At 34.5% G+C, this 20,580-nt stretch overlaps 1 protein-coding gene across 2 annotated transcripts in view; it reads right to left on the bottom strand.

Moving 5' to 3' along the window:
• erbb4b (erb-b2 receptor tyrosine kinase 4b) overlaps nucleotides 1-20,580 on the bottom strand; it is a 288,387-nt gene that overhangs the window by 66,241 nt on the left and 201,566 nt on the right. For both annotated transcript variants that reach the window (XM_032567977.1, XM_032567976.1), the window contains exons 5-12: nucleotides 18,666-18,731; nucleotides 14,343-14,461; nucleotides 13,253-13,394; nucleotides 10,887-11,000; nucleotides 10,349-10,475; nucleotides 9,473-9,546; nucleotides 4,987-5,077; nucleotides 1,583-1,782 (exon numbers count right to left, since the gene is read on the bottom strand). In XM_032567977.1, coding sequence (XP_032423868.1) covers nucleotides 1,583-1,782; nucleotides 4,987-5,077; nucleotides 9,473-9,546; nucleotides 10,349-10,475; nucleotides 10,887-11,000; nucleotides 13,253-13,394; nucleotides 14,343-14,461; nucleotides 18,666-18,731 — 933 coding nt within the window. The remainder of the gene's footprint in view (nucleotides 1-1,582; nucleotides 1,783-4,986; nucleotides 5,078-9,472; nucleotides 9,547-10,348; nucleotides 10,476-10,886; nucleotides 11,001-13,252; nucleotides 13,395-14,342; nucleotides 14,462-18,665; nucleotides 18,732-20,580) is intronic.

Genomic DNA, 20,580 nt, shown 5'->3' with positions numbered 1-20,580 from the left:
CCAGGACCTTCTTGCTGCAAGGCAACAGTGCTACCAACTGCGCCACTGTGCAGCCATTTTCCATAATGTAATATATTAATTTTATTCTTGTACATATTTGGACAGTCACAACCTTGGCTGTATTACTGGTATGCAGAGTGGACCCAAAATAAAAATAAATAAATGTATTTCCGTAATAAAACAATGAGTTGGTTGCTAGTTCATAATATAATTTTGTATCATGAATATGTGTACAGTTTTGATATTTTTACATATGGGATTTGAGAATATCCTCACTAGCAGTTCTGTTATTTTGTAGAAATAATTTCATCATTAAGCTAAATATGATTAACAAAATAATAGTAAATTACAATCTAATCTCATAAAAAAAAAATTAAAAATCACCTTTTTATGTTGTAGCTAACTGGTATTTTATTTGGAGTAAGAGTAGTCTATTATTGCAGACATGATTATGTTTGACAAGTTATTAACTTACTCTACACTAAAACACCAAGAACTTTTGAAATAGTAAATATCACAAATAACACTTCCAGAAAAACAAGAACAGCAACAGTTCAGAGAGAGAAGGAACAATTGTGGCTAGGCATACTTGGCCACTGAAATGAAAAGTCACAATAATTCAAAACTTTGTTTTGAACCTTTGAATAAATTGAAACATTCATGTAAGATATTAAAACATTCTTATGTAATGTGAAAATTGATTGTTTAATGCAAAGACTTTCTCAATAATTAATTTATGACATTAAAGAAAATTTCTGAGCACTTTTGCCAGAGATACAAAAAAGTGACTGTTTCCCTTTGGGAGAAATAGTAATTAAATAATGTGTGTGCATTTTGGTGAAAGCTTCTTGTCTAAACTGTCCTGATGGTAAATATATTATTGTATGTAATTATAGGCTTTAGTACCTTTATAAATTAATGGGACATTCCATTCATGCAAAAACAGAGTAATGGAAAGGTTGTTTGTGCTTGGCACCACTTCCAGTGCCTTGAAAAATAATTCATAACCCTTCAACTTGCTTTTCATTTTGTATCATTGGAAATATGAACATATATGCATTTTATTGCAATTTATGTGGCAGACCAACCTAAAGTAAAGCATAACTGTTAAGGCAAGGAAAATGACATCTGATATTCAAACATTTTTTTTTTCAACAAAGAAATGCAGTATGTTTTTGTGCTTACACCTCTCTCTCCTACCTTACTCTGATACACCCAGATAAAATCCAGCACAAGTTGCTTTGAAATAGAGTGTAGCTGTTATAACATAAAATGATCCAGTGCTGAATAATTGACCTTAAAATAACAGTTTCTTTTAAGTAATAAACATTGTCAACAAGAATTCCTCCCTTTAACAGGATGACATTGATTTGTATCGGTTTTAACATTTTTGTGACCTGTTAGATACTTTTCAGAAATACATCTGAGATGTTTATAGTCATTAACAATGAACTTGTCAGTTGACAGTTGTAGCTTAGTCTAATTGCTGAAATTATGTGTGTCTTTTGTAGGCAATGACTTGACTTTTCAATTTTATTTTAAATGACACAAAACATTTCCTAAGATGTAACTATAAACTTACCACATTCTTGTGGGCTTCTGTTGCTGCGGATAAGGACATTTTGGTTACCAGCACGAAATAGTCTTGTCCAGTTCACAGTGCTGTAGTAGCAGAGTTGGCTGTTCTCTGCAATGTGGACATTCCCAGCACTGATCTCTCTCAGGGACTGAAGCTGCAGCGATGAGATGCCTTGCTGTTTTAACACCAACAGGGAAATCCCACTGAGAGGGCAGAATAGGTGGAGGTGAGAGAAAGACATGGCCAAACAGGAACAGGGGGAATATGAGAAGGGAGGTAGAAAAGTTGAGGTTGAATACAGAATGGAAATGGGAAAAAGACAGAGAGAAAACAGGACAGTTTACTGAAGATAAGTTAATTTTATTGAGTTAGTATTTGTTCGAGGCCAAGGCATAAGTGCACAAAGCACATTTTAATGAGCATCCCCTAATCCAAACAAGTGCCCCAAAAAGCACAAAAATTATTACACAAGTAGGTTTTCATATTTATTTTCCTTTTTTTTCTTTTTTACCTCAGACACATTTACAAATTAAGATGCCTTAATTGTGCAGATGATGTTGCAGCCGACAAGGTTCATCCACTTTTTTTGCTTATAAACTCGTATCTTAGAGTTGTTACTATCAGATCCTTAGAAGCACATGATGTAAGTGCGGCAAGCTCTCACTAGTCTAGCCCCTTAAAGCTCTTTCATACGCGACACGTTTCTTCCCAAAAAAAGAGGTCTTGAATCCGATGGTCATCTTTAAGTCTTTACTGAACTTAAAAGAAAATAAAAATAACAAACATATTCAAAACAAATAGAAAGTGACGGTCAAAAGACTGTGTTACTCTCAAGGTGCCAGACTTCTACAAAGAGCAAGTACTTTCATCTTTCATAAACTAATTAGTCACTAACCAATCAAAAGGCACCATAAACACAATACAATTACAGATGCTTATCTTTTTCAAATAACAGAGTAAATAATTTAACTCACATAAACACAAAATAACATTTTGTATTAAGCTCCAAAAATGTATATATGGCTCCTACACATGACAAAGCATTTATTTCTTAATTATTTTCCCCAATAAAACATTTACTAGTTTTAAAGTGTCCCTTTTACGACCAGGAGGTCTAAAGTAAACATATTTCATGTATCTCATATGAGGGAATGTTGTAAGTGCTTATAAAATATTTTTTCTACACCAGATAAACTCTGTACATTATATGAATCCCTGAGCTGTTTTATATTATGCATCATTACAGTCAAATTTTTGTCAAATGTGACTGTAATTACAGTCAAATTTCATAACCATTTGTAAAATGGGATTGTGTGTTCCTAATTTATTAAATTACATAAATGAACAAGGCAATGTGTTCCCAATCTCAAAACATGTTTCAAAAAAATTGTTGGGACAATAATATTCTATTCTACAGTATTCTACAAGATGAAACCAAATTGTGGCTCTGAATTTTTACCCTTCTTTGCTTATTTATTTATTGATACATCAATAAATAAAAACTACATTGGAGTTTGTTCTCTTTAAAATACTTCTACTTTTAAAATTATATCTAGATAGATAGATAGATAGATAGATAGATAGATAGATAGATAGATAGATAGATAGATAGATAGATAGATAGATAGATAGATAGATAGATAGATAGATAGATAGATAGATAGATAGATAGATAGATAGATAGATATTTTTAAAAATTATTTATTTATTTAGTTAGTTAGTGGGGATCAAACCAGCAACCCACTGATCACAGGGCAAACTCCTACCACCGTCACCACCATACTGTCTAAAGTGCAAATAAATGACCACAATGTGAAGCAGTTAAACAACCTCTTTGCCTTTATTTACTTTTGTTTTTAAAAGTTTTCCCCCGTATTTTGTTCCTTTTGCTCCACTTACAGTTTAAATATGACAGAAAAGCAGCAGGGAGTCAGAGCCATCAGACAGACAGAGTACGCAGGATCAAGTACAGGGCAAAGGTGAGAGGCAGCCTATAATTTCTCCTGCTGTTTTCATCTGCATGCAGGTGCACAGCACCTAACCACACTTTTAAAAAGATACACACACACACACACACACCTAGTGTGCAGTATATAATCAGACATGACTTACAATATTACCATCCAAATGTCACTACACGTTTCCAAGCACTTTTGCAAAAGGCAATGAAAAGTAAGTGATAAATAATTATGTTCCATCAGATGGGTTAAAACTACTTGAGTCTCCAAATGTCAAAACAAAATCATGACCAAAACCATTTCCAAGTAGTTTTCTTTGTAAGTGATAATTAGACTTGGAAAAATTTAAATTCAGAGTACTTAATCACATGAAATGAATGTATCCACTAATGATGTATGTATAAAAAAATCTAAGTGCATGAACCAAGCTACATTAAATGCCAATAGCTTATTGATGCAAATGATAAGTGACAGATTTATAAGTCTTTCAATGTTGTTGAGTGTTCATTTTGCAATATTCCATATTATAATAAGTTGGACAAACTTTATGTCAAACTGACAAAGCTTTGCACAACCACATCCAAAAAAACATTTTATTGCCAATCTGAATCCAACACTTTTGGGTCAGTGTTGAACAATTGTAATTAGGATTTATAATCAAACTGATATTTCTATTCTCAACCTCAATATCATCAAAACATTCATGTTTACGACTTAATGGACTGGCTATATAAATGCAAGTAGTTTTGTGAAACTATTAAACTTGCTCTCAAAGGGTCTTCTCTTTGATAGCAAAGGGATCATGCTATCAAAGTTTGCAAATGAACAAACTTCTTTCCTGGCTTTACCTGAGGTCCTCCTGGTACAAGTTTGTTCAGTCATGTTCTCTTAGATGCTTCAGGCTGACATTGTTTTAATTGAGTATTTTGAGTCAAGTGCAGAGAGAGCAATGTACCACATTGCTGTTAAAATTGTGTATGCTTTAGTTCAGTCCACTTTTCTTTCTCAAAAACATGAGAAACCTTAAATTCCTAACTGAGGTTAGCTGCAAGTCCTCTCTGTTTGGTGTTTGTACATTTGGTGTAACTTTTTAAAGCTGCCCAGAACATTGCATTATGCACTTAGTTCAGCAAAGACTTTCTGCATATGTACATTCTGCATATTCTGTACATATGCAGAATGTCATTGCTGAACTAAGTGCATAAAGCAATGTGTCAAGTTACTGTAAATTCCATAAATCCTCCCTTATTTCCTATGATCTATGTGAATCTGAATGCACCTATTAGTATGTCACTTTGCTGCTGGTACACCTGATTTTTCCTATTGAAGGACAATAAAAGACATTTCTATTCTATTCTATTATATTAGTACATAAAACTTTGGTTAAACACATAGTCCACTGTGCAAATACTGGCATATTAACAACACATTTGCTGTTTCATCAGGTACCTGTACAGCGCTCTTCCCCCGATAGTTACTAGGTTGGAGAAAACACTCAAGTCAGTCATGTTGTCAGGCCAAGACTGGATGTTAAGGTAGCCTAAATAGAGAGAAATGCAAACACAGATACATAGGTTGTAAGTCTAAGGCAAAAGATTCAGACATATTTCCAGAGGTAGCAACAGACTTCAAGCAGTTGCCATATTAACTGAGTGTTGACATGGTAACGCCACAGACCTTTGACTCAAACATATGCTATAAGATTGACTTATACAAAGAGGATTTTCATAAAAATGCAAAGTCTGACATGTCAATATTTTTTTGGATATCCTCCCGCTTCTCCTTTGTTGAATCATTTAAAGGATTAAATGAAAAGCTGGAATGATGGCTGTGGCTCATTTATAATTTTCAATAATGGATTCAGAAATATGAAATATTTAGTAGAAGAACAGTGGGTGAGTACAATCCCCAAGCCAACACCAGAAGACAAACAAAACTATGGGTTAGGGAAACAAAAACGAGCCTAAATCCACAATGAAGAGATAGTACAGTCAAGAGAGGATGAAGAGAATGGAAGGATTTAATGTCTTAGCAAATACAAAAAAGCTATAATTAACAGCAATTATTTTAACACAAGAAGAAGAAAACATAAAGGGCACAAGCTGCATTAATCACCAAGTAGAACCAGCAAAAGGTGGTGGACAGCAATTAAAAAAGAAAAAAACAACAGTCTATGCCTTAGGAAGTATAGCACATTCTTCAATCAATAAATAGTATTTGACATCATCATATTACGTTGTGTGATTTCCTCCCACTGGGTGCATAATATTGTTTATCCAAAAGTGGCTTGTTGAAAACAGAGAGCAATAACCTTGAACAGCCTCTTTATCAGTTTGAAGACATTATTTGATTTGTAATGTCAATCCCAGCTGAACAGCAGCAGCATTGGGAAAATGTTTGTAAACAGTGTTTACAGACCAGAACCAGAAGACCTGAGTGGTCTGGAAGGTTGATATAACAGCAAATCTTTAATGTATTGTTGTGCTAAACTGCTCAGTGATTTACAAACTAACAAAAGTATTTCAAAGTCTATTCTCTGAGCTACAGGGAGCCATTGTAAGGCTTTTAAAACTGGGATGATGTGCTCCATATTCCTGGTTTTAGTGAGAACCAGAGTAGCAGAGTTCTGAATCAGGTGCAGCTGGAAGATAGATTTTTTTTTTTTTTTTTTTTAGGCAGACCTCTGAGGACACTGTTGCAGTAATCAAAGATAAATGCATGGATGAGTTTCTCCAGATCTTGGTGAGACGACAGTCCTTTAATCCTGGAAATGTTCATCAAGTGACAGATGGCTGACTTCTTTCTCTGAATATGTCAACAAAAAGGTTTTGTTTATTAATTAATCTACTGAGTCCAGGTGTGAGTCCATCATTTGCCTTTGATCCATCCACCATATTTTGAAGTAAACACACATAAAATGCACACAGATACCCTCTAAATGCAAACATAGTATTTAATTGAAAATAGTAAGTTGATTTGAATCAGTTTTCATCAAATTGCTAACAACTCACTTTTAGTAAGTTAATTGAAATTTGTGGTTGAACAGTCTCTCCAGCACTCTCTACTTTAGCTGGATTAATTTAGAAAGAGCAAGGTTTTGATAATTGTGTTTTTTTTTCTGTGTTGGAAAGTACTTTGACTCAGTACTGCATGTTTCCAAGTGCATATGCTTTACTTGAGTTTTTATGTAAACTCATATCTTCAGGCCTGTTGCAAACTCTCTCTCTTTTGAGCTCTATTTTACAGTAAAAATGTATAATTTGCAGCAAAAGAAAGCAAATATATATATATATATATATATATATATTTTTTTTTTTTTTTTTTTTTTTGCAATTTTTTGCACCTTCCTTTTAATTCTGTTAACATTTACTATATCTACTAGTGCCACAGTTGTATTATGCTTACAACACTTAGTTGCACTGGCCTGACCACCCCCAGCTGTAGATTTGTCAGGCATATCTAATTGGTATATGATCATGAAGATAAATGATATGAATGGCTCATATCTTGAATGCCAATTGACCTCATAGATCTAAAGAAAGATACTGCTTCATCTCCATCTTCTATAATGGAGTAAAAATTTAGCTTCATTCTATATTATTAATGAAATGATAATAAACTATTTATTGGTTATTTAAGGTTGTGAATGTATGAGAGTAGAACTAAAGAACTAAAATAAAAACTGTGACATTGGGTAACCCCACAGTTAGATTAAAGGATGGTATATTAATAAAGGTATTTACATTTGACACAATCTGTTCATCAGCACATTTTCAAATAAAGTTGTGAACTCCACATGATAAGATACCACATGAAAGTAAAAGCAGTTGTTGAATCTGACTCATCCCCTTACATGGCACATAAATACAGTTATTTCTATACGACTAATTCCTATCACCCTGTCCTGATGTGCATATTGTGTAATGGTAGTAGACACACAATCTTATGTCAGTGTCATCTAATAGATCTGTCCATTTCCCATCTCCTCAGCTTTGACAATGTTTGATTTTGTAAGAAGTGGCTCATGTTATGCTGAGAGCCACATTAAAAACGCACCAGACCACACAGCAAATTGCTCTGTGGAGGCTCTTAGCAAAGAGGACCAGGAGCTCACAACTAAAGGTCAAGATGGCTTAAGTTGTGGTGATTGCAGTTCTGAGTCAAAACATTGATAAACCCTTATGGAAAATTGTACAACTTGATTACTCACTTGTTGCCCTCTTTGAATAAGCTATGACCTGGTGGGACATATTTTAAGATCCATGGAAATACGGTTCAAAAGGAAAATAATGAAGAGTAAAAGATGAAGGAGTGAGTGTGGATGGTAACAGATGTCCTCCTATCCTACTCATTTGGAAGCTAAGGCGGTGTTATTGTGACCTAAGGGTCAGAAAGCCAGGTTGACTTCTTCTGTCAGATGCCATATTTTCTTGACAGCTCAGGGAGACGACAAGTTGTGCTGACACAAATGTCTAAGTACATGGCCACAGGTTTATGCCCCATCAACTGCTCTCAGCCAGCCATCACTCACCAAAAAATAGAATAAATAAATAAACACACCTTTAATATACATACATTAAGAACCTGGTTGCCACTATTATTAAGGAAGTCTAAAGTTTCAAAATAAAGTAATATGTTTTTTTATTATTATTATTTTATTTTTAATTCCAATTTAATTCAAGCACATTTATTCTATGGATATAGTAGTCATAATCTGAGTGTCCTAAATCATCAGGTAGCTTCTGCTGTCAATGCCCTGGACAACCCCTTTTTGTCAACAGGGCAGCACTTATTCTCCTATAACATTTCATAGTGATGGATTATACACTTTAGAGGATCACTTAACTATTTTACTTTGCACAAATCCCTAAATAGGGGGTGTCCAAAGTGCTGCCAAGGTACCACTGCTGACCCTTTGGAGGGTCATGTGTAGCAATTAATCACAATTAAAGAATGTAAGTAATTTGGCCTGCCAGCACAGATGATTAATGGAGACTGACAATAAAACATTTTAGAACAAGATTTTCACAGACAAATTATTGTTTTGCAAAATGTTAAAATGCTCTACCATCCAATATGTCAAATTCAAAGCCCAGGGGCAGTTTTTTTTTTATCTGTATACTGTCAATTTAAATCAGTGTAAAAAGATGTTCGATATATTTGGTCTCATTTTCAGTTCTCAAGTGCCACAATCATAATATAAAAAATGTCCAGGCCATTCTGTTCTCGTGTTCGACTTTTCTAATCTTCATGAGAAATGCACACTGAACGTTTTTTAAAGCTTAACCCTCAACAATCTAGTCAATTCAGACTCCATAAGAACCAAATTTAACATCTGACTTATTGTCACTCTGTCACTTAATTTCCTGGTGCTTGAGATTTATTTCATTGAGCTTCTCCTATTATGCACTTACATGATAGATTAAAAACATTACTAAGAATATATGAGATCTGTTGCCACATATGTGTTTTTATTTTAGGAGGGAAGGTGACATCACAGATACAGGCTGTAATGTTCTGCTGGCACTGCTGCATGTCTGGGCTGGAAAAATGACAGCAAACACAAAGCTCAAAAGTGGCAGCGGCACAGGAGAGCTGGACAATTACCGATGCACACCGCATGTTCTGGATCTTTTCTTCATAGTGCGTGAAGGGAGAGTAGGGACTGAGGGACTCAAGGCTAGAGAGCCCCCAAGGGAGAAGCAGAGGAGAGACAGAAGAGATTGAAAGTCTCATATAATATTCATCTTATGCTGCATTGTCTGTCCTTGGGGTGGACAGCCTCGAGAGAAGGGAGAGGTTTGACTTGAGCAAACAAACACAAACCCAGCTGAACTGCATACATCCTAAAATTGTCATAAATGGTAAGGCTAAAAGAATAACATTATAGTGATGAAGTTGGCATATCGTTATGCAGAGATGAATATGTACTAACCTGTGATTTCCCGAACAGTCCGGAACACGTTGAGTTTTTCTGGATCTAAAGGTCCAATGTTGTGATAGACATCCCTATGAGAGACAATTATATATTAAAATGTAAAAAAAAATTACAGAATAGAAAAAGACAAAACAACTACCTAATACTACCTTAATTTATTGTGGTACAAAAATGACACACATGAACAAGGAATGCAAAGACGCTTGTCTTTTGCTTTTCTTGTTCATATGTGCGATTTTATGCTTCTATCATGTTCAAAATAAAATAAATAATTGTTTACTTAAAATTGTGTTCACCACCAGATTTTGACAACCATACAGAAGGTGAATTGCTTGCACAGTCAGGTTTGAAATATTTAGAGCAAAGTCAGATAAAAAAGATAAAAAAGGTAAAGTACTTTTGAAGTCCTTTGCACTTGCATTGACACTGCAGTGAAACTTGGTGGCAAATCCAGTCGGGTGGAAATAATATGGAGGGCGAAAATAAAAATATTTCTTTTCCTTTAAAAGCAGATAGTTTGTTGATTTATACACCCTAATATTATTTCTTACCATTAATTAGAAGCCAGCATGACAAGTTTCTCAGTTAATCAGTTAATTGTTATAACCGTTTCATAAAAGAGTTAGTGAATGTTTTAGACTTATTACATTTTTTCAGACATTGGCAGTTCAATGCTTGTCGACAAACAACTGATGTGTAATTGTTTCCACATAATGTTGGTGGTAGAAGTGATGTGGGTGGGTTGGAGTGGGATAATTTTCTCAATTTTCAACAACCACCATCACCATTTTAAAGATGAACTTCAGTACCAAATGGTGCATCTGAGACTTGTAACGACTCTAAACACTGTTTTAATAGGCTGAATCACCTCACCCTTTAATCCCAGTAATAAGGAACACCAGGTTGCCATTGATTTTGGTGCAGTTGACAAAGTTGTCAATGTTGCTTGAGTCCACTGTCTGAGCTGTCTGGAGGCTGGCTGTGCCTATTCCATCACATGCTGCACAACACAGAGAGAAAAAATAAGTTTCATTCAATTGATTATTTTATTATTTATGTAAACATACAACAAAAATAGAAATGTATAGTTTGTTAATAATGTGAATTTTGAAACCAAGTTCCAACAAAGTTCCTATATAGAAACAAACAGAAAAAAATACAGGCTACATGGACTATGAATTACAAGAAACATGTCATTGGATTATTTGAAATGCCAACTAACCATTAGTGATTGAAAAAATTCATATTCAACTATTAATAAACAATTGAAATGTACATTTCCTTTGCCTTAATAATGTTCCTTTGAAATGTGTTTGTTTTTAAGTTGAGAAAATGCTAAATAAATAGAGACATGACAAATATTTACATCTGTCTGTAATGATTACAACTTTGGCCATTTCTTTTATTTTACCTTTTGGGCAGATATCCGTGCAAGGGATGCACATCTTAATGCGGTTCTCCTCCACCTCCATCTTGTTACTAGGGCATGCTCTTACACAGGAGCTGTGGTCCACCACAAAGTTATCTGGGAAAAAAAAACAAGTCACTGTAAATGTCAAATACAAATGTCTGCTGTTTGTTACACAAGAACACATGGTAAAATAAGTGGTAGAGGAGTCTATGTAATCACACTGCAGAAAAGTCACTTTGGTTTAACTTTTTCCAGGAATGAAAAACTGAACTTTCAGGAATGTGGAAAAAAACATCAAAAGGCAGAACAGTTGTTAAAATTTTATTATTTCAATATATTTTTATTAAAACAATAAAGGTGAATCCCTTTAAAAAAAAAAAACATTAGAGCAAATAAATACAAGATATTTTATCAACTAATACCTCACGTTTTGTTGAAGCTCACAGAACAAATACTGATAAAAGTATTTAATATCACCATACTGTTTCTTAAAACAAGATTTTAAGGACTTCTGATCTGAATACTCTTCATTTTAGAGTATATATTTGAAAGTAAACATTGAAGTATATTTTTATTTTCACACCCAACATATCTGACATTGGGTTGTGGTTAGCAAGCAACATTAACAGCAACAACAACAATAACAATTCAAATTCAACATTTCTTTATTGACCCCATAGGGGAATAAAACAAAAATGATAATCTTGTTTTTACTATATATGAGAAAATAAAATGTAATTATCAGCCATGGTTTTATGGCTCTAAATATTTTAACAATTAGGTAAAATATGCATTTTTATTTGTGCCAAAACACTTTCTACGTTTGCACTTAGTCACATTCCACACCTGCTGGTTGGCCTTTTCACTCATGCTGTGAGCACTGTCAGTTGCTTACAATTAACTGTGGGCTCAGTAACTGGAGAATGGCTACTAGGGCTACGTATGCTGGTGTACACAATGAAAACACTACAAGCTGATGTCACAATCATACAAATTAAAAAGAATTATTACCATTTATGTATTTTTCAACATCATTTACAACAATTTCAGAACAAGACAGCTTCTTGGTTTAAAATAAGACACTTTTTATATAGTTTCCAAAAGGACATTGATTAGTAGCAGTACAATTTTGATTGCAAAAACCACACAGAGTGATGATAAAAGGATATTTTTTTCAGTGATAATATGTTGTCTGTATTTGTACTCAACCCCCTGCTATCTCCCTCTCCCCCATGTTACCCCCCTGCAATAACAGCTGATGGTCTTTGTAAAATACCACAAGCTTAAGCGCACTGGATGTAAACCCTCTTCAAATAGTACATTTAATTAATTTCTTACCTGAAGTAATGACGTTGACTATAGTTTGTTACACATGGAGATACTTTAATCAAATCCATTCTAGTGCAGCTCTTGCCGTTTTGCTTAAAGGTGAACCTAAATTTCAGTCATAGGTTTCTTGCACTTTCTAACAAGTTTTGTTGTCCTGTATTTAGTTACATTCATCTTCCTATCAATTCTGCCCAGTTTCTCTGCCCCCAGCATGATGCTGCCGGCACCACTAGTTTTCTTTCTTACAGTGATACAAGCCAGGACGTAATTTCACCAGACCGCCTTCTTCCAAATATTTTCTGCTTTCCTTCATGGCTTTACGGCAAGCTTTAAATATGACTTCTTTTGCCTCTTATTAGATCATGGCTGTCATCTTGAAACTATTTCATGGAGGCCAGAATTGTGAAGTGCATAATTAATAGTTATCTTGCAAACAGTCTTTTCTTTTGAGATATAGATCTCTCTCCAGCTTTAATGGAGACCCACTACTCTGAACAATGCTTTCTCTTCAAACCCATCATTTTAGGGTGGAAAGATTTGTTGTGGTAAACTTGGAGCCCTTTAGTTCACTTAATGTTTGTATTTACCCAAGTTTATCTCTGTCCAATATGGTGTGTTTCTTTGTTTGTTTTTGTAATGTTCTTTGTTCACCAGTGTTCTCTATCAAACCTTTGATTCTTTCACAAAACAACTGAATTTAAATTGAAAGTAAAGAACACACAGGTGGACTCTAATTAACTGATCAGGGAGACTTCGGTTGGACTAAATTTTATTTTGGAGTACTAGAGGGGCAGAGGATACAAATACAGGCCACATACTAGGATCTTTATTTGCAAAATATATTACATAAAAATATATTATTTTTCACACCATTTCAAATTTACACACTACTTTGTTTTGGTGTACCAGATCAAATCCCAATTAATACATTGAGGTTATTGATTGTAGTATCACAAATTTTGAAAAATTTCAGTTGTATGAATAAGTCTGCAAGGCCCAGCAGACATCTATTTGTATACTCAGGTGGGGGAACTTACGAGGACACTTCTTGACACAGAAGGCTCCATAGGTGTACTTTGCCCTCGGGTTGTGTTCGAGTTGGAACGTGGTAGGATTGTAGACAAATGGCTGAGGGCACTGTGTAACACACGCTCCACTGTCATTGAAGTTTGTGCAGGCCTGTAAAGATAAAGACTTAGCTACCTCACCTAAACATTATTTAATTTACATTTCATTAAAAAAAAAGACACAAATCTTCATGGTTTTGCACTAATATGGTAATGCTGCAGCACACTGCATGAAATAGGATTTGAAACTGGTTACAGGATTGTTGCAGCATGTGAATAAATATGTGATAGTGTGTTTAAACATGAAGGTATTTCAGAAATCTCACATTTATATTGACTACACCACATGTGAATACCAGTTTCCCTCTGAAGTGTAGAACAGCATTATCAAACGGCAAAGACTGAGCTTGTTTATAAAGAATTAAGTCATATAAATATATGCATACATTTTTTCTATATGTAGACATAGAATTACATTTTTACTGTCTTTTATTATGCATTGTAACAAATCTTGTTTTTATTTTTTCATTAAACATTTTATTTCTGCAAGTCACAGGAACACAAGTATTGAAATAATTGTTTCTGCGACTCAGACAATAAAATGTTATTTAGAATCTACCAAAAAATGTTTTGATACTATTAAGATAAAACCATTATATTGATATAATGAATTTGGACATAAACTGAGACTACTTCAAATACGTTTCTTTATGAACAAGAGAGGCTTGATAAGTCATCCTAAAACTGCAGGGCACACAAAAGAATGCTTTAAAATCTGATTTACCCTGCAAGGAGAATAAGACTGGATGGTTTATTAGTGAACTCTATACAAGATTTAACTTTGAAAAATGGTCAAATAAATGTATTCCTATGCATTTACCATACAAGTGATATTTATTGCAAGCTAAAAAAGTTTAAGGAAGATTTTTGTCTTTGAGGTTAATGCTGAAAAAATGCAATGTGGTCAATTATTTGGTTTACTGTATATCAACTAATAGTTTTCTTTATTCCCGGAATGATTGAAAGTGATTGGTTTTGATCAATGTAAAACTCCACTTACAAAACAGTCTGTGTCCTTTGGGCCAAAGCAGCCACCTGCACACTCACGATGGCAGCAGTCACTTACATAGGGACCAAAGCAGCGACCGTCGCACTGTTCAGCACACACTGTCTTAGTTACTGTGAAACCACAAAAGTAGGAAAGAATTAAAAGACATACTCCATAGGATTTAGACCACAATCTGTTGTAAACACCATCCTTCCTGCACAAGTATGTGTTAAATGACAATGTCAGATATGTATAATTTGTTCTTTGAGAACTCCAGCCAGTAGTGAAAGTAGCTTAACATACTGATTTCTCTTCTCTGACATTCATATACACTAAACAAAGCCATTCAGCCATTAGTAAAAACTTTATTTACACTGAAAAAAAGGTGAATTGACAACTATATTTGAACAGGTGCTAGATATACTGCTGAAATGAATGGCACAATGCTCAAGTCTTCTTGCTGCTACCACTGGCAAAACTTTATAAGGATTGGTGTTTGTGTGTTTGCATCTGTGATTCTTTTCCTTAGCAAGCTATATTCTGTCATGTTCAACCATATTTTCCTCTGCCTGTAAGCACACCTGTGGGTATATCGCTGAATGTGACAGAGATGTAGTGATTGTCATATAACAAGGTGCATTGCTGTCACAATGGAGAGATGCCTGTCCCTTTCCTCATGTGCCTTTTGCAATCATATGGGCTACCGTATGGCTGCGTTCCTCTCTTACATGCAGCCATATGTCAATGCACATTGAATATGATGCAGACAAAGATAAGTAGTAATGGGCGCAGCTTAAATTAGAGTTTTTGGACTCATGTCCAAATGATCAGGGGAGAAAAAAACGGAATAAAGTAATAAAAAATACACAAGAAAAGTTTCTGCAATGAGTGCGTAAACTTGTCTTTGAGGACAATACAAATTTTATACTTTTTTCTGCATAGTTAAATAAGTTACCTCTTTACATGTAATATTTTATCTGCATTGAATTATATTTAAAAGTTTACATTTATGTCTTTTAATCAAGAGTTTAAAAACTTTTCCTACAACACATCAATAAATTATAAAAAAACAAATTATTTTTATAATTTAGTATTTAACTTCTTTTTAATTTTCTCTGATCGATATTGGGTTAAAAACTAGACATACCAAGTCAAACATATGTATACACCCCCCAATATTTAACTAAAAGTCCCTTAGCACCTCAAATAACCACACACCCCTGGGATAATTCTTGCTAGATGTTTGAGCATTCTTCTAGCAAAAAAGGGAAAATGTATTTAACTGATCAGCTTTCTGGCAGGGGCCCACCTTTAAAGAATATTTTTTATTCTTCAACATTATTACCCTACAAAACTAAAAATTACATGTAACAGTTATATATCAATGTAGAATATTAGTAACAAAAAACTAGAAAGTATAATTCTCTGCATTTTTGAATGCAGGCTCATGATGTTTTGTTGGATGCTCCATTTCTCTTTCACCGTTACTCTGACGAGATACTATCAGGGTGATGGATACCCCCGCCGGAAAAGTCACCAAAACGAAAAATGTGACCAAGAGCACACACTTCACCCCACACCGAACGTACCATCAGTGTCATTCTATTAACGGTGCCTGGACTAAAATGAAATGGCCTGCTTTATTTAAAGACACTCTGTCAAACAAATGACCTAGCCAGAGAGAGGAAAGAGAAAGAGAGCAAGAGTAAGAGATGCAATGTTGTTTATCAATTTGGCTTTAAAACTTCCACTTTAAGAAAAAAAAAAGGAAAAAAGAAATAGTGCCTGGTGACAACAAATACCGAAAGAATCCATCTCATGAAATATGCCTGCGAGCTTCCATTTGAACAGACTGTGGACAGCAGCATCAGTCACAGGAGCCAGTGCCTTTCAGCTGCTATTTACATGAGCAAAAATTTCCTTGCTTCCCCCCCCCACTTCTGCAGTAAAAAACAACAAAAAAAAAAACTTCTTTTGTCATAGACAGAAATGTTCCAAAAATAAAAGGTGTAAGTTCACCACATTTTGTAGTTAACACTGTCTTCTTGTAATAAAATATTCTGTTAAATTTTTTATTTGAATTAAAGCTTAATGTCCTTCTACTGAATGAGCATACAATATAGATCAAATGCTGTTGGTAATACTTCAACCCTCCTTGAAGTAAAGGGCTTAAAGGATTTGCCTAGCAGTTACCTCATATTTGCAATCAGCCTGATTGTATTTCAGTTACACAGAAAACTATCAATGTTTTTGGCTCATTTTATCTAAAAATTGAGCTTAAAAAATGATTAATAAATGATTAATACTGTTTAATTGGAATATAGTTTGATCTGAACTCTAAAAACAACTATACTGTGTATTGTTTTTAATTGAATGTCTTAAAAGGAATAGGTAGTAAGTTTGCATGTTACTTTCTACAATTCAAAAACATGCATACGAGTTTACCATTTGATTGGAATTGCCCTAAAATCGGTGTTTGTTCATATTTTTGCTTTTTTTTACAGCTCTGCTAAGAGTCTATCCAGTGTATTTATTTGACAATTGCCTGGATCAAGGTACAACATTTCTTCAATGAAGATATGATATTAAAACCACCAGGAAGTGCCAGCATGGACAGAGTTTTGTCTGGCTGTGTGTATGAGAGTTTTACAGCACTTCCCCTCCCCCACCTGTTTGCTGTACTTTGTCATTCAACAGGCTGAAAGACGTCAACTGCAATTTTGTTTCTGTTACGAGAAACACACATTTGGGCTGTATGGAAATATTTCCATACACAAAAATAGTCATTGATTGGAAAAAATGTGCTACCAGTTACTCATGCTGTTTTAAACCTACATCTGCCATGCTCAGTGCACACTAGGCATAGTGGGGCAATAAAGGGGCAGAATGCAGGCTAGCATACATAGTTATATAGTTTGACTAAAGAATCAGCTACTATCAGCTTGTTAGACCCAAAGTATAACTATGAAAAGCAAAAAGGTGCTTTAATTTGAAAAGCAAAATGTAAATTTACCAATCGCTTATTAAATATCAGCTATGAACTTGTCCAAGGTGAACCAGCCCCTCCTTGGCCCGTGACTAATTTATGGATAATTACACCATTTTCTAGGTCAATTTAAATTTTGATGTTTTTCAAAGAAGCCAAAATGAAAGTAATTTTTATAATTCAACAATCTCACAGTTAACTTATAATATCGAATTGAACATAAAACATGTAAAGATTTTGTGGAAAGCAATGAAAGAAGATTGGATAATGCCATGCACAGAATGTAAAGCTGCAGACAGGAGGTAAACTGTGATAACAGGTAACCACCCACAGAAAGACAGAGCTATGGCTTATCTGGACCTAGTCAGTGACGTCCTGTCAACCTTATGTAGTGAAATAGTTTATTCCTAACTATCGTAATGAGATCAGAGCGGCAGAACAAACTCCTGTCAGGATATGAAAGCATAAATGAAGATGTCAGAGAACGGAGTGATTGGAAGAAGGAAACTTCTTTTTCCAAGAAACGTCTTTTAATTTCCACTAGAATTGCTTGCATACTTAAAGAGGAGAAAGTGAATAATCTGACTTGTCAAAATTAGGTACCTCTGCTCGGTTCCTGTTTAGTTGATCACATTTTTATGCAATTTGAAAAAATGCTTTTTGTGAAAACTACTGCATATGAAGTGTTAAAAAATGTATTAGTTGTTTATTAGCATGGTACATACATTTTCTATAATATAATATGGTTTAGGATCCTCCTGCTTGTCACTTATTTGAGATTAAGAAATTATTGTAACCAGAAAGTTTTGCAGGTTAGAGCAAAAAATTGAGAATGAAGTTGAGCTCTATAAAGAAATGGTTTTTTTGGTGTATGACACGAAATAATCTATTGCATTCATGTTTGTTCAGTTTCATTTTATACAAAAGCTTTAGCAAAACCACATTTATACCACTTAACAGTACAGACAAAAATGAATGGCTTTATTATATGGATGACTCATAATATGGATTGTGTGTGTGATTACAGAAAGGGGACGTTTAATAAAAATAAAAAAAAACAGGATGAATAGGTGACTCCCAAGATCCAAAAACCCCGCAAAAAGAAAAAAAGTTAAGTTACATTTTATTCTGAATTGTAGTTGAGCCCCAAATGTTTCATATGACTGGTAGATTCCGATTTAAATGTATTATCATTTAACCAAAATAAAATATGCCATATGGCCGTAAAAGGCCATATGGATTTTTTTCTTTTCTTAGACTTTGAGCTTTGAGGCATTACTGGTCTTTATTAGCTCCTTAACATCAAAGTGAGCAAAAGCTATACATGTCTTTTACCGTACTGAACTTACAGCTTTGACAGTGGTCCTCCTTGGGGCCCCAGCAGCGCCCAGTACAGGAACGATGACACTTTTGACCTGCAAGAAAGAAGAATAAGAAAAAAAAGATCATCAAAAGCAAAACTTTAGCTAAACTTTTACAAACTATAATCTGGAGTCTGTGAACTGTGACTACTAGTACAACTGGCTGTTTTTTTTTTTTGTTTCAACTTGAGTGTCTGAGTGTTTATTGAAAAAGTTTTAATTAGCTGAACTCTTCTTTTTTTCATCAAGATCTTGCTTTGGTTTAAAGACATTTTCAGCATTCTATGTGTGTGATAATTTTGTTAAATTAAAATTTGTAATAATGCACTGCTTACAAGAAATGAACAGCTACCAGGAATTGTGATAACTTGAATGTACAATTATAGGACATTCTCACATTTGCTAATTATTTTTTAGGAATTCCTGACTATTGAAACACTACCTATTCACCAATTTATACCTGCTGTTTTTAAAAGTACTTTATGTAATTGTAGCATTTGGTTGTTTTGTAAAAATAGGTGTATTTAGTACACAGCAATAAATAAGGCAGCAGCAAACATAGTGAGATTAAAGCAATGGACAAGCAATAAGAAATCAGTCAATCAATCAGACTTACTTGTGTAGCACAGCGGCAAGGCAGTTCAAAGTGCTTCACATTATAAAAATACAATAATAAGAAGTCATATAAATAACATACAGTCAATAACACTGAAATATATCCTCAGTGCTGCAACTGGATTTCTCAGTTTTTAAGGACTTAATTGACTTTCAAGTAATTGACTAACTGAGCCTGAATGAGTAAAAGTGCTGCCCTTTGTCCATCAGCCTCTTCAAATGAGAGCTATTAGCATTTGATTGACTCCAGTGCCCACTGTGTGCCCATCGTGTGCCTCTCCATCCTCTATTTGCTACTCTTTGAGCTTTTCTGCAATATTTTCATTTCCTTCATTCGAAGTTTACCTATCTTTGATTCAATCAGTTCCCCTCTGTATCTCTGTGTCTTCTCCCCAGCCTCGGTTTTAGTGTCTGTTTTATTCGATGTTTCAGAGAAAGGTTGTCAGCCCATATCATCAATGCTGGAATTTTGAGTCAAGTTCTTCTCTCATAAAGAAACCAAAAGACAACAAAATATTGGCGCAGATAGGATAAACATTGTAACAACATAAAGCTTTTGTGCCCTCAAAGAATAACATGAAGATAATGTTCTCAATGGTGGATTAAAAGTCTGGAGACCCTTGATCTTTTGGATGGGGTAGATGACTTACATGGGAGTCGGGGTCGTTCCGAGGCTAACAGGGCTGCAGGGAGGAGGGGGATTGAGCAGAATATCAATGCCATGAGTAGTTAATATGCATTGGAAGTCTCCAGCAAGTGTTGTGAAAAGAAATCCAAGGACATGTGCCTACTGTCATTGTATTTTGTTTCAAAAATGGTAATGCATTTTATTTTATGATTTGACAAGAAGATTTAAATGTCAAACAGTGGGAGCACTGCATTAATAAAACCGAAAGAAGTGTATTAAGAGGCTCAATGAGCGAAATAAATGGGGCAGAGGAGGTGACTTAATTTATTCTTACTGACAATCACATCAGGCATCAACCGCCCCCCTTCACACTGACAGACTAAATATTGTTTTTCTGTTTTTTTTCCCCCCCCTTTACTTTGATATATCCTATTAAAACTCAATGTGTTCATTAACATGTCTTACAGCAGGTTATAGTGGGGCATAAAAGGGAATTGAATAAGTGGAGATTATGATTTATAATAGCAAGCACAATCAAACAATAAAGTCAAGGATGGATGCTTCCATAGCAAGTCCAAAAAGGACTTTGGAATTGAAAATGCTTATTTGTCAATACATGATTTTTGATTCAAATGTGATCAACTGTGATTGACTAATTGC

Source organism: Xiphophorus hellerii, chromosome 7, assembly GCF_003331165.1.
Source record: "Xiphophorus hellerii strain 12219 chromosome 7, Xiphophorus_hellerii-4.1, whole genome shotgun sequence".
In the NCBI taxonomy this organism is placed as follows: domain Eukaryota; kingdom Metazoa; phylum Chordata; class Actinopteri; order Cyprinodontiformes; family Poeciliidae; genus Xiphophorus; species Xiphophorus hellerii.
Note: the sequence above shows the minus strand (reverse complement) of the source record. Positions and strands in the feature narration are given on the sequence as shown.